The sequence below is a fragment of the Mesoplodon bidens genome (assembly GCF_964165515.1).
Source record: "Mesoplodon bidens genome assembly, chromosome: 1".
Classification (NCBI taxonomy): Eukaryota; Metazoa; Chordata; class Mammalia; order Artiodactyla; family Ziphiidae; genus Mesoplodon; species Mesoplodon bidens.
The window spans coordinates 192746774-192760466 of NC_138176.1; the positions used below are offsets into that span (position 1 = coordinate 192746774).

At 37.1% G+C, this 13693-nt stretch overlaps 1 protein-coding gene across 7 annotated transcripts in view; it reads right to left on the reverse strand.

Annotated features, from left to right (window-relative positions):
• The window catches only part of WDFY3 (WD repeat and FYVE domain containing 3), a 279964-nt gene that overhangs the window by 157582 nt on the left and 108689 nt on the right, over positions 1–13693 (reverse strand). For 6 of the 7 annotated variants that reach the window (XM_081250859.1, XM_081250860.1, XM_081250858.1 and 3 more), the window contains 2 exons: positions 8565–8688; positions 1095–1148 (listed from right to left, as the gene is read on the reverse strand). In XM_081250859.1, the coding sequence (XP_081106985.1) occupies positions 1095–1148; positions 8565–8688 (178 nt within the window). The remainder of the gene's footprint in view (positions 1–1094; positions 1149–8564; positions 8689–13693) is intronic. The other variant, XM_081250861.1, reaches the window with a different exon arrangement.

Below are 13693 nucleotides of genomic sequence, written 5' to 3' on the forward strand. Positions count from 1 at the left end.
CTGAAAAGGATCAAGACAGTATAATTATTAATGGTGTCCCTTTAACAATTTTACCAGCTTAATAATAACAACTGCTCTTTTTGAGAAGAAGATAGAGACTTCAGTTACGTCAGCAATAATGTATAATTACATTACCTGGCTTTGAATTACAGGTGCATACAAAGAAGTCTTGACAATAGTTGTGGCTGAATGATACGGGTGAGACTGGAAACTCTCACTGATAAAATAGACTATCTTTACATAACAAACATATTCAGAAGAACTATCTTACTTTCTCCTACTAATTTCAGTAGGTTGCCATGCAAAACAACTTGATGGGATCTCCGAGCTTTCATTTTAAATAAATCAAGAAGCTCATTATAAAAGTATGTAACATTTAGTGCTATCTTTAAAAAATTATATAGACAACATATTAAACCTCCATAAACCACAGAATTTCTTAAAACTTTGAAAAACGCTCCTAGTCAAAAAATATTACATTATGATCTTTTATTTTCACTAATTTTTAACAAATACAAATTTAAACACTGATTTAACTTAAGATTATAAGATTATAATGAAAAGAACATATTAATATCAGCCCATCTTGAGAATTGCCAATCATTTTGATTTAAGCTTTAGCTTTCATGCTGCATTTCAGTACACATAGTTAGGCCAAAAAAATACAGAAATGAAGTTAGTAGAGCTCATTATTAGATTAAATAAGAATAGAATGTAGACAGTTTTAAAGGAAATGTTAAGTCCCCAGTCTACACTGAGACAGTATAAGTAAATTCAATTAGACTGCATTCAGAAAAACCAGAACACAAAACGTGTTAATAATAAGTGTAATACAATAATTTTTCCTTTTGCAAAGTCCATTTAAAGCATAGTCATTTTCAAACTTATGCTTCAGGATGATAATGTGAGACACATCAATAGTACTATTACACTTTTGTCATTAATGAAGAAACCAAGACCTAAACGCCCATTCCCACCCCTCCTTTCCAAAGAAAACCACTTCCACGTTAGTGAGAAAAATAGTATTAGGACTCATAGCTTCCATGCTTCTTTCAATTTGATAATACATCATCACACCTTGGGAATGAAATTACCTGAAGGTGTTGTGGCTTTGAAATCCTTGGAGGACAGCGGGGCACACTGTTTTTCTGTTTAAAAAAAAAGGCTGGGTTGTCTAATTGGGGATTCACTACATTATACTAATCCCACCACAAGATGCTGCACCAGATGCCAACCGTGGTCGGCATCATTTGGCTTCTCTATCACTGGGCTGCTGCCCAGTGGGGATTACAGCACTGGGCTTAACAGTGGCACCTAGCATGCAGCAAAGTCATTAACAATAAGCTGAAGATACTATTTTTACACAGGTGGGAATTTTCTCTTTCAATGATGTAAAATCGACCACGTGGCTGACCTTAGAATTAAGCAGACTGCATGGCTGAACTTAACAAATAACTAGAAGAGATAGGGAAAAGTCTGAAGCCATGTCCTGTACACAATATGGCTACAAAATTATATATTTTTTCAAATTAGTTGAAAGTCACTATATATTTTTAACAAAACCACAGGGAGGCTATAACCAAGAGGATTAAGAGAGACAGAGAGAAGAGAACTACTGTATTACAAATCAGCCCATGTACCCACTTTGCACATTGACTTACCTAAAATTTTCCATTTTTTACTAACTTCTGATGGATAGATTTAAACAACAGAATTGCCAATAAGCATGGTTCCTACTGAGATATCTACAATGAATGTCAGAGTGATCTGGTGAAAAGACTTGATATGTGAATGGCGATTAGGTAACAAACAAAATAACAAGTATTTCACACCAAATTCAGAGGAGTCCTGGGAAAATAATCTTTCTCTGATGCACAACAGATAGAGCCAATTTTCAAAAGAATAATAGAGAACTCATTCCACCTACTTCTTTTTGGAGAAAAATTATGTGCATGTAAATCATAACAAAAATTACTTTCAATGATAACTTCCTATAAAATAAAAGGTTATGTGAGGTATTGAAAAGAGCCAAACTCATAGAAGCAGAAAGTGGAAGGGTGGTTGCCAAAGGCTGAGAGGAGGAAGAAATGGAAAGCTGTTGATAAATGTGTATAAAGTTACAGTTGTGTAATATGAAAAAGTTCTAGAGATCTGCTGTACAACACTGTACTTACAATTTACTGTACTGTACATGTAAAAGTTTGTTAAGAGGGCAGTCTCATGTTAGTGTTTTTACCACAACAGAAATCAATTGATCAATCAGAAAACCAGAATGGGATACGCAAGAAGAAAAATGATTCAGGATGTACCTAGATCCTCAAAATCTAGAATTTTTTACTAGAAAAATCAAAATATCAAAAAATCTCCATGAAAGTACTTTTGATAACAGCACTGATCAAAAGAAACTTCCAATGTTCAAAACTAAAAATGAAAGAAGAGAACAAGGATTCCAAAAGCCAGAGTTCTTCAAGGCTGACAGACGAGACACTCCAAAACTATGCTTTTCTCTCTTAAACATCAGTAAGCTGGCTTTTCTAACACTCTTCTAACTCTTAAAGCATAATGGGGTCGGGGAGAGCACAGAGAAATCCTATGTCAAAATCAGTAAAAATTTTTTGAGCACCTAATCTGTGACAAGCATTCTTTTAGGCGATACAGGGGTGAACGCAAGAGACAATAACATTAAATAAGTAAATAAACAAGGTACTTTCAGATGACACCAAACCTCTCAAGGAAGTATTTAAGGTGACTGAATAAATACTCACTGGTGTGGAGATAGAGGATAAAAGATCTATATGAGATAGGGTGATTTGGAAAAGTTTCTCTTGTGGAGGTAAAACTTACACAAAATTGAATTGAATTTCACTGGATTTTGAAGTTAACGAATTTCAAAAGTTTAAAACTAAAACTTATATGGAATTACATGATATGAAAAAATGTATCTTAAAATATCTGGCAAACAATATATCACCAACAGAGAAAGGAAGGGTACAAGGGGCTCTATGTTTGTAACTTCCTGTGAGTCCATAATTATTTCAAAATAGAAAATTAAAAAAAATAATAACTCGGGGCTTCACTGGTGGCGCAGTGGTTGGGAGTCCGCCTGCCGATGCAGGGAACACGGGTTCATGCCCCGGTCCAGGAAGATCCCACATGCTGCGGAGCAGCTGGGCCCGTGAGCCATGGCCGCTGGGCCTGCGCATCCGGAGCCTGTGCTCCTCAACGGGAGAGGTCACAACAGTGAGAGGCCCGTGTACGGCCCAAAAAAAAAAAAAAAACACTTATGTAACTATTACTGTAATTAACAATGAGACATCTCCTCCATTTAAGATACTCTTCATTATTTCCCTACGGATATAAAACTGTAAAGAGATTTAGGAAAACAAATCTCCAATGTAGAAAAATGTTTTTCTACAAACATGCAGATTAGGTATTCATAAAGACAGCAACAGCAAACAGAATATAAATAAGCTTTGGATTTCTTTTTCTAATCTAGGGATGTCACTCAAAAAAGAAAATGCAATGACAGGAGTCAACATGTGACAAAGAAATTTCCCTTCATACTACCTATTTAAAATAGCTAAAAAGGCATAAAACACAGAAATCTTGTATTTAAGGCAAACTTTTCACTTGTATAGGAACAACTGAAATCAATAAAGATAAAAAAAGGATGCAATCCCATTCTGGTGGAGAAGGGAAAAGACAGGAAGTTTACCTTAAACTATCTTGACCACCTCTCACCAGACTTGCTTCAAGGACTACAAATATAATTAAAACTGCCTCACTTTAAAATCCATACATCAATTCATATAATGTACAGCTTCTGATTACGAGATTTTGTCCTCAATCTAAAAATACTTTAATGGCTGTTGCTCCAAAGACTCCATAATGGGCCCCCCGTTAAAGATGGAAGGTTGAGCACATGCATGTATCTCTTCTCTGTCCTGAAACCTCACTGCTATAAACGGAATTGTGCCCCCCCCAGAATTCATATTTGAAGCCTTAGTTCCTAATGTGATGGTATTTGGAGATGGAGCCTTTGGGAGGTAATGGGGTTTAGATGAGATCATGAGGGTGTGGCCCTCATGATGGGATTAATGCCCTTAAAAGAAGAGACACCAGAGAGCTCTCTCTCCTGGAGGTGAGGCCACATTGAGAAGGTGTCATCTGCAAGCCAGGAAGAGAGATCTCACCAGAAACCAATCATGCTGGCACCATGCTCCTAGACTTTCAGACTCTAGAATTGTGAAAAAAAATTCCTGTTTTATACTAGTCTATGATATTTTGTTATGGCAGTCCAAGCAGACTAATACGCCCACTGAAATTGTTGTTTAAGGATTTTTTTAAAAAGCATATACCCATAAGAACAAAGAAAATAGGAAAGGTGAAAACAACAACGTTTTGGATACTAAAACAGAGGAGAAATTAGTGGGAACTGATTTAGCAGACTCTAGAATCTTAACTTAAAGCAAGTACAAGGAAAATACAAAAGCAGCTAACCTCAACACAACCTCCAAGAGGCTCAGGAATTGGTGGCACTAAGTACCTTTAGAAGCAGAAGTAAATGTGGGACTGTACACAGAAGGACTGGTGAAGTCTGTGTAAGAGCAGCTAGACCCCCAGATCCCCACTACTGTGTGGGTACTAGACTAGAGATTTATTCACTAAAAAGAAAAACAGAGGATGTTTGGATTGGGGTGGAGGGGGGACAATGACATTACACCAGGCACAGTTGTGGGCTCATCATGAAGATAAAATAGAAGCTTATGTATTGATACTAAATGTTGAGGGTCCTCAGACACTGGCTTCTAAAATGTTCAGAGTCAGACATATACTGTCTAAGTAAAGACTGGACATTCTTCTCTGGGGACTCTGTCTAGCTCAAGGGAAAGATGGTCAACAGAATGGCTCAGCAAAATGACCCTAGGCTGAGGCCCAGGCAAGCTCCAGCCACAATTACAAAGCTACCCAGCAACTTTCCAAGATTCCATTCTTATACAGCAGTAGAGGGCCAAGGATGAGACACGTGAGGATATTCTCTAATATAAAAGACAGAGACAAAAATAAAGTAACAAAAAAGACTTCGTGAAAGAAACAGACTGTGGAGGAAGATAAAAATCTGAAAAGAAATTTTAAAAAAAGAAACCTCAGAGAGTTAAGAGAAGCCATGAAAGGAAAACAAAAGACATCAATAAAAAAGAAAAAAAATCTCTTAGAAATTAAAAGTATCATATCACAAATGGGGAAAAAAAAAAAAAAAACACGGAAGGAATAGATGGTAAAACCAAAAAGCTCTCCTAGCAAAGAGAGTAAAAAAGCAAAGACAGAAAATAAGAGAGGAAAGATAAGAAAATGAGAGGGACAGTCTTAGGGGTACACATGATAAGAAAGAGAAAACAGAGGGGAGGATATTATTATATAAACAATTCACAAACCTTTCTCAAAATTAAAGGATATGAATTTCCAGACTAAACAGGTCCAGTGAGTACTCAGCATAGTGTATAAAAATAGGTCCACTCCAAGGCATGTTATGAAATTTTAGAAGAGGAGGGCCAACAAGAGGATTCTAAATGCTTTTATAAAACACACACACACACACACACAATACATGCCACAGAGAAAGAATGGAGAATTCAGGTAGCTTCAGATTTCTCACTAGGAGTACAGGAATCTAAAATATGATGGAGAAATTATTTTTATATTCTGAGATAAAATGATTTCCAATCTAGAACCTTATATCCACCAAAAGGAGGATAAATGTAATGAAAGCTGCGAGAGTTTCCAAAATAACCTTGAGAGTTCAACCTAGGCTGCCTGGAGAAGGACCCACTGACCATGTTCCCAGAGGTGCTGCACCCAAGCTCAATTTTCTATGACACTCGTAGCTTCCACTCCCTGTGGGAGGGCCTGTAGCTTCCCCTGGACCCCCAAGTCTCCTGGAACTAAACAGCTAGCATTCTCAAACAACTCCTAGAAACATCCAATAAGAACTCAGATTCAGTACTCAAACAGCTTAGATCACAAATGGTGTTTCTTCACCGTTAAGATTGCATTCATGCTCTGGGTGGGGAATATCCCAAGCACACTTCTGTGAGATAATGAGGGTGATAGATCTGTGCCTTCTATTCTCTTGTTGAAGCCTGGTTCTACAAGTTCCCCTTTCTGCAATAAAGCCATCTTGTAAGACGTGATAAAGTTTGTTCTAAGCCCTGTACCTGAAAGCTTGTCACCTTCCTTGGTTAAGGGAAGGGAACTCGTTTTGTTTTTTTTTTTTTTTTACGGTGCGCGGGCCTCTCACTGTTGTGGCCTCTCCCGCTGCGGAGCACAGGCTCTGGACCCGCAGGCTCAGCGGCCATGGCTCACGGGCCTATCTGCTCCGTGGCATGTGGGATTTTCCCAGACTGGGGCACGAACCCGAGTCCCCTGCATCGGCAGGCGGACTCTCAACCACTGCGCCACCAGGGAAGCCCAGGAACTCATTTTATATAGCAAGAGTCAAAGGAATTTTCACTCACAGATTTCTAAAAACAAAAACCAAAATAATAAGTGCCCTGCATCCTTTTTCAGGAGGCTGCTGGAAAAAATATTTTACCAAAAATGAGGAAGTTAATTTAAGAAAAGAGATGACGTGAGATTCTGGAAACAGAGGCTCTATCCCAAAGAAGTGGAAAAACATCCCAGGATGAAGTGAGTGAAGATGAAAAAGTGCCAGCTGTCCAGCTGGCCTAGAGAGCAACTACTACAGATTAAACCAGACCAGAAGGTTCTGGAAGAGCTATTTGCAAGAAGATGAAACTTACAGAATATCTGATGTCTTCAATGATATTGGGGGGAAATTCAGAAAAACAGAGAAGTAGGGGAAGAATGCGTAATGAAAATGTAGAAAACTAGTTTTTTAAAAAAAGGCAATTATTAACTCTGATAGAGGTGGAGAAGTTTTCAAGAAAGGAACAGTAATCAGAGTATACCATATGGATCATCTTTGTATAATGTTTTCAGTCACAATAATATAATGAATACTGATCTAATCAAATTATGATAGAATGATATGCGGATATAGAAGTAAGAATCTGTGGGATAATGGTGAGCTTAAAAGTCTTACTTCTCTTGTGGTAAGCCTGGAGATGGTATCTAAATATGAAAAATCAAGGCACACAGTATAAGCACATTAGTTAGAGACACAGAGGTAAATATCAAAAAAGTTAAGAGACGTAAAAACTCAGTGTATCTTAGGAGTGCAAAATGAGGATGAACCAGGATGATGGAAGGGAGATACTGTTTTTAATAAACCTATAAACTATTTGACCCTTAAAACCATGCACCTATATACTTTTAAAACTAAAAGTAAAAACTAAATTAAAAAATAGGATTATAGGGCTTCCCTGGTGGCGCAGTGGTTGAGAGTCCGCCTGCCGATGCAGGAGACACGGGTTCGTGCCCCAGTCCGGGAAGATCCCACATGCCGTGGAGCAGCTAGGCCTGTGCTCCGCGATGGGAGAGGCCACAACAGTGAGAGGCCCGCGTACCGCGCAAAAAAAAAAAAAAGGATTATATAACAAAGGCATTACTATTACAATTGGAAAGATAATAATTCAATGGGGGAAATGATAAGTGATTTTTCAAAGAGACAATAGAAACAAAACTTAAATTATTGATTTCTTGGTCTAATGCTTCAGTAGGAAAGCTATCACTCAAACAACCACTAAAAACCAAAGCAACAAGATAAAAATTAAGATAAAATCCTTCAAACATATTGCTAATTTAGAAAATGAGAAAATCTTATTTTAATCTTGATTAAATGGGATGATACTTTAGGAAGTTTAAAATTACCTAATTATGAATAAGAATAGTTATTCAGGCAGCATTTATAAAAGGCCTACTGCGTAAAGCACTATGGTAAAGACTGTAGGTTATATAAAGACTCGTAAATAGTTCATGGTCTAATAGAAAGCTAAAGATACATACATAAACACTACTTGTGAAGCTGAGTAGTTAAGAAGAGAAAACTTTTCCTTTGATTAAGGGAATCAAGAAACATTCTATCTAGGAAGTGTGACTTAATCCAAGCTGAGAAGATTTAGATGTACTGAGATGATGGGGGGAGATGCTCCTTCCTGAATGAAGCATCACAAGGATAGAAAAAAGAGCACAGAAATGTTTGGGACTATAAGTAACTCGCGATTTGGTTGAAATATAGAAAAAGGAAACAACAAATAAAAAAAGGGTATGCAAAAATGGTGGGTATATATATGTATTTCCAGGTCCTGAGTTTGTGTTGAATGTCATGCTAGGAATTTGGATTTTGTTCAGAAGGAAACAGAGTGCTGTTAAAAGGGTTAGGGCAGAGGTGGTAGTGGTCCAAGGAAAGTAGCCTTGGGTAGAACTTACTCCACTTGAGAGTAAAAGGTGCTGACAGTAAGAATATGACAGTAAGAATGGGAATGGGGACTGGTACTGAAATCCATGTGCTTAAAATCAGGTCAATTTTCTGTTAGATTTCGACAACACTTTTACCAAACTGTCCATTCAAATAAATTAGTTTTTGCTGGTTTCTGTAAAAATACCTGTGGATTTGTTTGATGCTCTCCTTCGAATTTCTGTCACCATCAGTCGTGAGACTTGTGTTGTGAACTGCAGAAGATCAGAAAATTTTTCTGTCATTGTATTTGGCGGAGCATTTCCAAAAACCTGTGGATGAGAAAAACAATTTTAATACAGCATTGTCAACTTTTTTCTTTTATTATGTGCTTTTCAAAGTGTGGTATGACTTGAAAATCAAATAAAAGAAAGTATGCTTGCATAGTTACTTCGATCTGAATAAGTTTAAAACACAACTCTTTCAATAAATCCCACATTTTCTTATACATGTAAAATAATTGGTTGAATGAATGATTAAATAAACAAAATCTAAAAGCCAAAGACCAGTTATCTATAAAATTTAAATCAATCTTACTAATAAACTTTAGAAAATATAATGTTCCTCTGAAGAAATCAATTAATAATTTAGAGAAAAGTGGTAAGTTCCTTTGATGGCGAAAAGATATATCAGATGGTAAAAGCAGGGACTTATCTAATGTTAAGTCCTGGGCTGAATACAGAATTTACTAAACTCATCTTATACCTCAGAATTTCTGAATTCTAACCATAATAATTCCCAAAACAAGACTGTTAACGAAAAGACTAGAATAAAAATGAATGAGAGGGTCATACATACACTTGTCTTTCCAAAACTCTACACTAGATGAACTTTAGAATAAATCAAAATCATTCTTAAACTGGCATAGGTTCAGCAAAGAGAATGAAAAAAATAAAACCTGGACAGACTGTCATAGGAAAAGAAATAGTATTATAATAGCTATATAACTGGATGCATCCTGGAATATTGTTTTAAAAAATGTTTTTTATAGTGGGACATCCCTGGTGGCACAGTGGCTAAGACTCCATGTTCCCAATGCAGGTGGCCTGGGCTCGATCCCTGGTCAGGGAACTAGATCCCACATACATACCGCAACTAACAGTTCACATGGGGCAACTAAGGAGCCAGCAAGCTGCACTTAAGGAGTCTGCCTGCCACAACTAAGGAGCCGGCGAGCTGCAACTAAGGAGCCCAACTGCTGCAACTAAGACCCAGCGCAACCAAATAAATAATTTTTTTAAATGTTCTTTATAGCTAGAAGAGAATTCTGTCTCCTAAAACTATTATGATAGCCCTCTATTGTAATATTAACTAAACAATATTTTGTACTCTTATTATCTGTTCAAATGTCACTGCAAAGGGAGGAAACGTATCCTACCCGTCATTGTGTTCCTTGCCAAGCTAGCATCCTGCCTTTTACAGGGATGTTCCCTGAATATGGCTGTTTGTTTGTATGCTGCCTGCCCCCACAACCAAATTCTAGAAAATGTTTAGGTAGCATGCAAGGACACAAATTATAATATGAGAATATAAACAAAAAGTAAGCAAAAACCCCAAACCAATCAAATAATAAAACCAAGGCTAGGGAGGTAGACTGGGGAAAAAAAAAGTCTATATTTGCCATATTTTAGTCACGAATTTTGGCTCAAACATACAGGAGAGAAAACCTCATGAATTACATGGTTCACAATGTCCTTAGGTAAGGAAAACATATATTTAACGAAGTACCTCTATTCTTCATACCATAATGTAAAGATTTTCTTCCAAGGATCCTATTAAAAGGATACAACTTATAATATCCTTGTAATAGGAATGTTTCTTACATTCTTACAATAGATACCATGTTTCTTACAATCACCCTCAAGTTGAGCTGAAAGTACCAAACAAATGATAAATCAGTTCTACAGGTTATACTTTTAGCCAGGTAGTCTGCTCTTCAACTTGACACACAATTTTAAATTATCTCAAAGAACAAACAAACTGTTCTTTTCAGGAACTCCTCAATAAATTGTTTTTCTGCTGAGATTTTGATAAATGTTATGTGCTTACAGTTAACCTATGTCGCCTGCTAAATACCCATAGTCTTTAACAAACAAATTGGAGATAGATTAGAAATTGAGAAGCCTCTATTTTAAATTTGAGCATACTTGCGAGGAGGAGAGATTCTACCCGTCTCTCTTGAAGCTTTTATTAAATACATTTCTGTGTCTTAGAAAAATAAAAAGAATGGCCAATTTATTGAACCAAAATTATCTCACAGACTTAAAAAGTATGCCCAGTAAGCACAGCCCTGTAAGACTACATTAATATCAAATCAAAGCAATTTGGTTACTAAAATCAACCTGGCTTGAAGTTCACAGTTGATTACGACAAAGTTTATTCATTCCTTTCTTTCCTCCTTTTTTTTTTTTTGGCCCATATAAAAATAACACATTGCAACTCAAAGTGCATCTTTTAAAATAAACTATCAACTATCTTTACCAAATAAAATATCTACACCATTTGGTTTCCAGTGAGGAACGACACATGCTTGAATAGCCATTCTACTTCCACCCAGAGATGAGTATGTAACTGCCTAATGAAGGTGTTTACAAAGCAACTGTATATTTTGCTCAGGCAATTATTAAGCCTTTTGACAACTGATTTAAAGTAGATAAGTATTCCTATTATTTAGAATATACTGATGTATATTTTGCTCCTAAGAATTATTAAGCACTATGTTATTCCTGAGAGTAAGACAACTTCATAAAATAAATAGCTCTTTTCTTAGCATAAACATATGGTTATTCAAGCAGTCTTCACGCTGGGTGGATAATACACTGTTAAAAATACGACTAACTTTTCATACAAATCCTGGTATTTACACCTTTATTTTCATAAGGAAATTTTTTTCAAAAGCTGTGTTGCTTGAATTGACCAAGCCCAATGTTACAGAAAAAGAACCATGTCCTACGTGCTAATCTGACTGCTTCTTTAACATAAACAATCTTTAATCTAGTGATCCAACACTACTGATTGATTCACTCTTTCATTTATTCACTCATAAATATTTACTGGTCTACTATATATGCCAGGCAATATTTGGAACCTTGAATACAAAAGTAAATGAAGAATTGTGAATACAAAGGCAAATAAAGCAAATATGATTCCAGTTTTCACAGAATGTACATTTTAGCACAGGAGACAAAAGTTAAACTATTTTAAAAATGAAAATTACGTTGGATAGGGATGCGTTATAAAGAAAGGGAATGCCTGGAGTGAGAAAAGGTTATCAGAAATGCTCTCTGAGATGACACTGACCCGGAAGGATGGTACTGAATAATGAAAAAAGGTCACAATTCAAAGAGCCAAGGAACGAGGGTTCCGGGCAGTGAGAAGAACTGTGCTAAGACCGTGGGCAAGAGATTGGGAGCTTGAGAGATCAAAAGGCGGGGGTGAAGCTGGAGTGTTTCCAATGAGAGGGGAAATGCGGCAAGAAAAGGCTGGAGAAGTACAGGGACTAAAACATGTATCTGGCATTTTAGATAATACTGAATGTGTAAGGCAGTAAAGAAAAGAGATTTTTTGGTGACTGACTTCAACAATTAAATCTAAAAATATTAGGTATGTATTCACCACCTTCCACAAATAGTGGGAAGTAGACAGTGCTTCAATCATGCATGTAAATGTGGACCACAGAGGATGGAGCACAGAGCTGGGATTCACCTTCCCACCCACAGGGACTCTGGTCAAAATTTTCTGGTTCTTAGTTCCCTCATCTGTTAAAGGGGAGAGCTGAGCAAGAGAACTGGTCGGTAATACACTCAACTCAGAGGGATGATTCTATAATAGACATGTGACATTCATTACCCACGTGAAAAAAACAGTGCTGAGGAACAAAAAGCCTTTTAGCAAACTTAATAAAAATAACAATAATTATCATATCATGAGCCTTTACAGTGTGCCTAGCACTATTCAAATACTTGACATGTAATGTCATTCAAATCTCATGAAATCCTACTCATTACTCCCATTTTACAGAAAAAGAAATTAAGGGTTAGAGAAGGTAGATCCCAGGAGGTGGTGGAGACAGAATTCAAAACTAGGTCTGTCTGATTCCAAGCTGTGCTCTTAGTCACCCAGTAATATACTGTCTGAATTAAACTGTGCAGGAACCCTATCACTATACCTTTGTACAGTGTTCACCTTGCGAGGGAATTAGCACAGCTCGACTTGTTTTTAGAAGGTCATTTTAAATATCCACCTAAATAAATTTCAGAAAATTTCCTGGCTGCTCCTCAACTAAAATATTTTTGGTATACTCAGGGGGAACAAATGAATGGTGTTGTATAATGGCATGCAGGAAGCAGCGGCTCAATATATATTTGTTACCGAATGAAGCTAGTCAGTAAAATTTTAGTAACTATTAGTAAAAGAGAGGTAGGAATTTTTACAAAGTTTTCTAAAATGGTGTCTTTTATCCCCTAAATATACGTAATATCTAAAATTAAGTTACAGAGTATATGAATAATTTGATACATCTAACAGATTTTGAAAATTGACAGTGAAGATGTAATTGCATTTACCAATTAATAAAAAGCATTACATTAACACTTACAGTCTTCTTGTTCCTAAGGACCATGAACTTGCAGGAGAAGAAAATGAGAAGGTGTATCTCAGTCCCTCTCTCTCCTTCTAGGGTACGCCTGCCTCAAGAGAACATGTACTCTCATCTGCTCTGAGTGTGGCTTGCCCACTTTTGCCAATGACTGGGAAAGTAAGCTTAACCATATCAAGGGTGAAACTAGGAAGTCCTTTGTTGCACAGACCTAAGCTCCATTCTCCAATATTGGTACTATGCAATAAGTAACAAAGCTGTATATTTGTAAACATAAGCCTCATATATGCAAATAGTTCATCTGTCTGACTCTTGATCTATCTCGCATTTGGTTCTGAACTTGAGTATCCTTCCTCTAAAGCCAACAATTTAAAAAGTAAAGGTTACTTGTGAGGGATAAAAGGAGAGACATTGGGAGCTTCCCTGGTGGCGCAGTGGTTGAGAGTCCACCTGCCGATGCAGGGGACATGGGTTCGTGCCCCGGTCCGGGAAGATCCCACATGCCGCGGAGCAGCTGGGCCTGTGAGCCATGGCCGCTGAGCCTGCATGTCCGGAGCCTGCGCTCCGCAACAGGAGAGGCCACAACAGTGAGAGGCCCGCGTGCCGCAAGAAAAAAAAAAAGAGACATTGGATTCAACTTAGATGTTTCTTGAATATAAATTAGAAGCAAATTCAAAAAC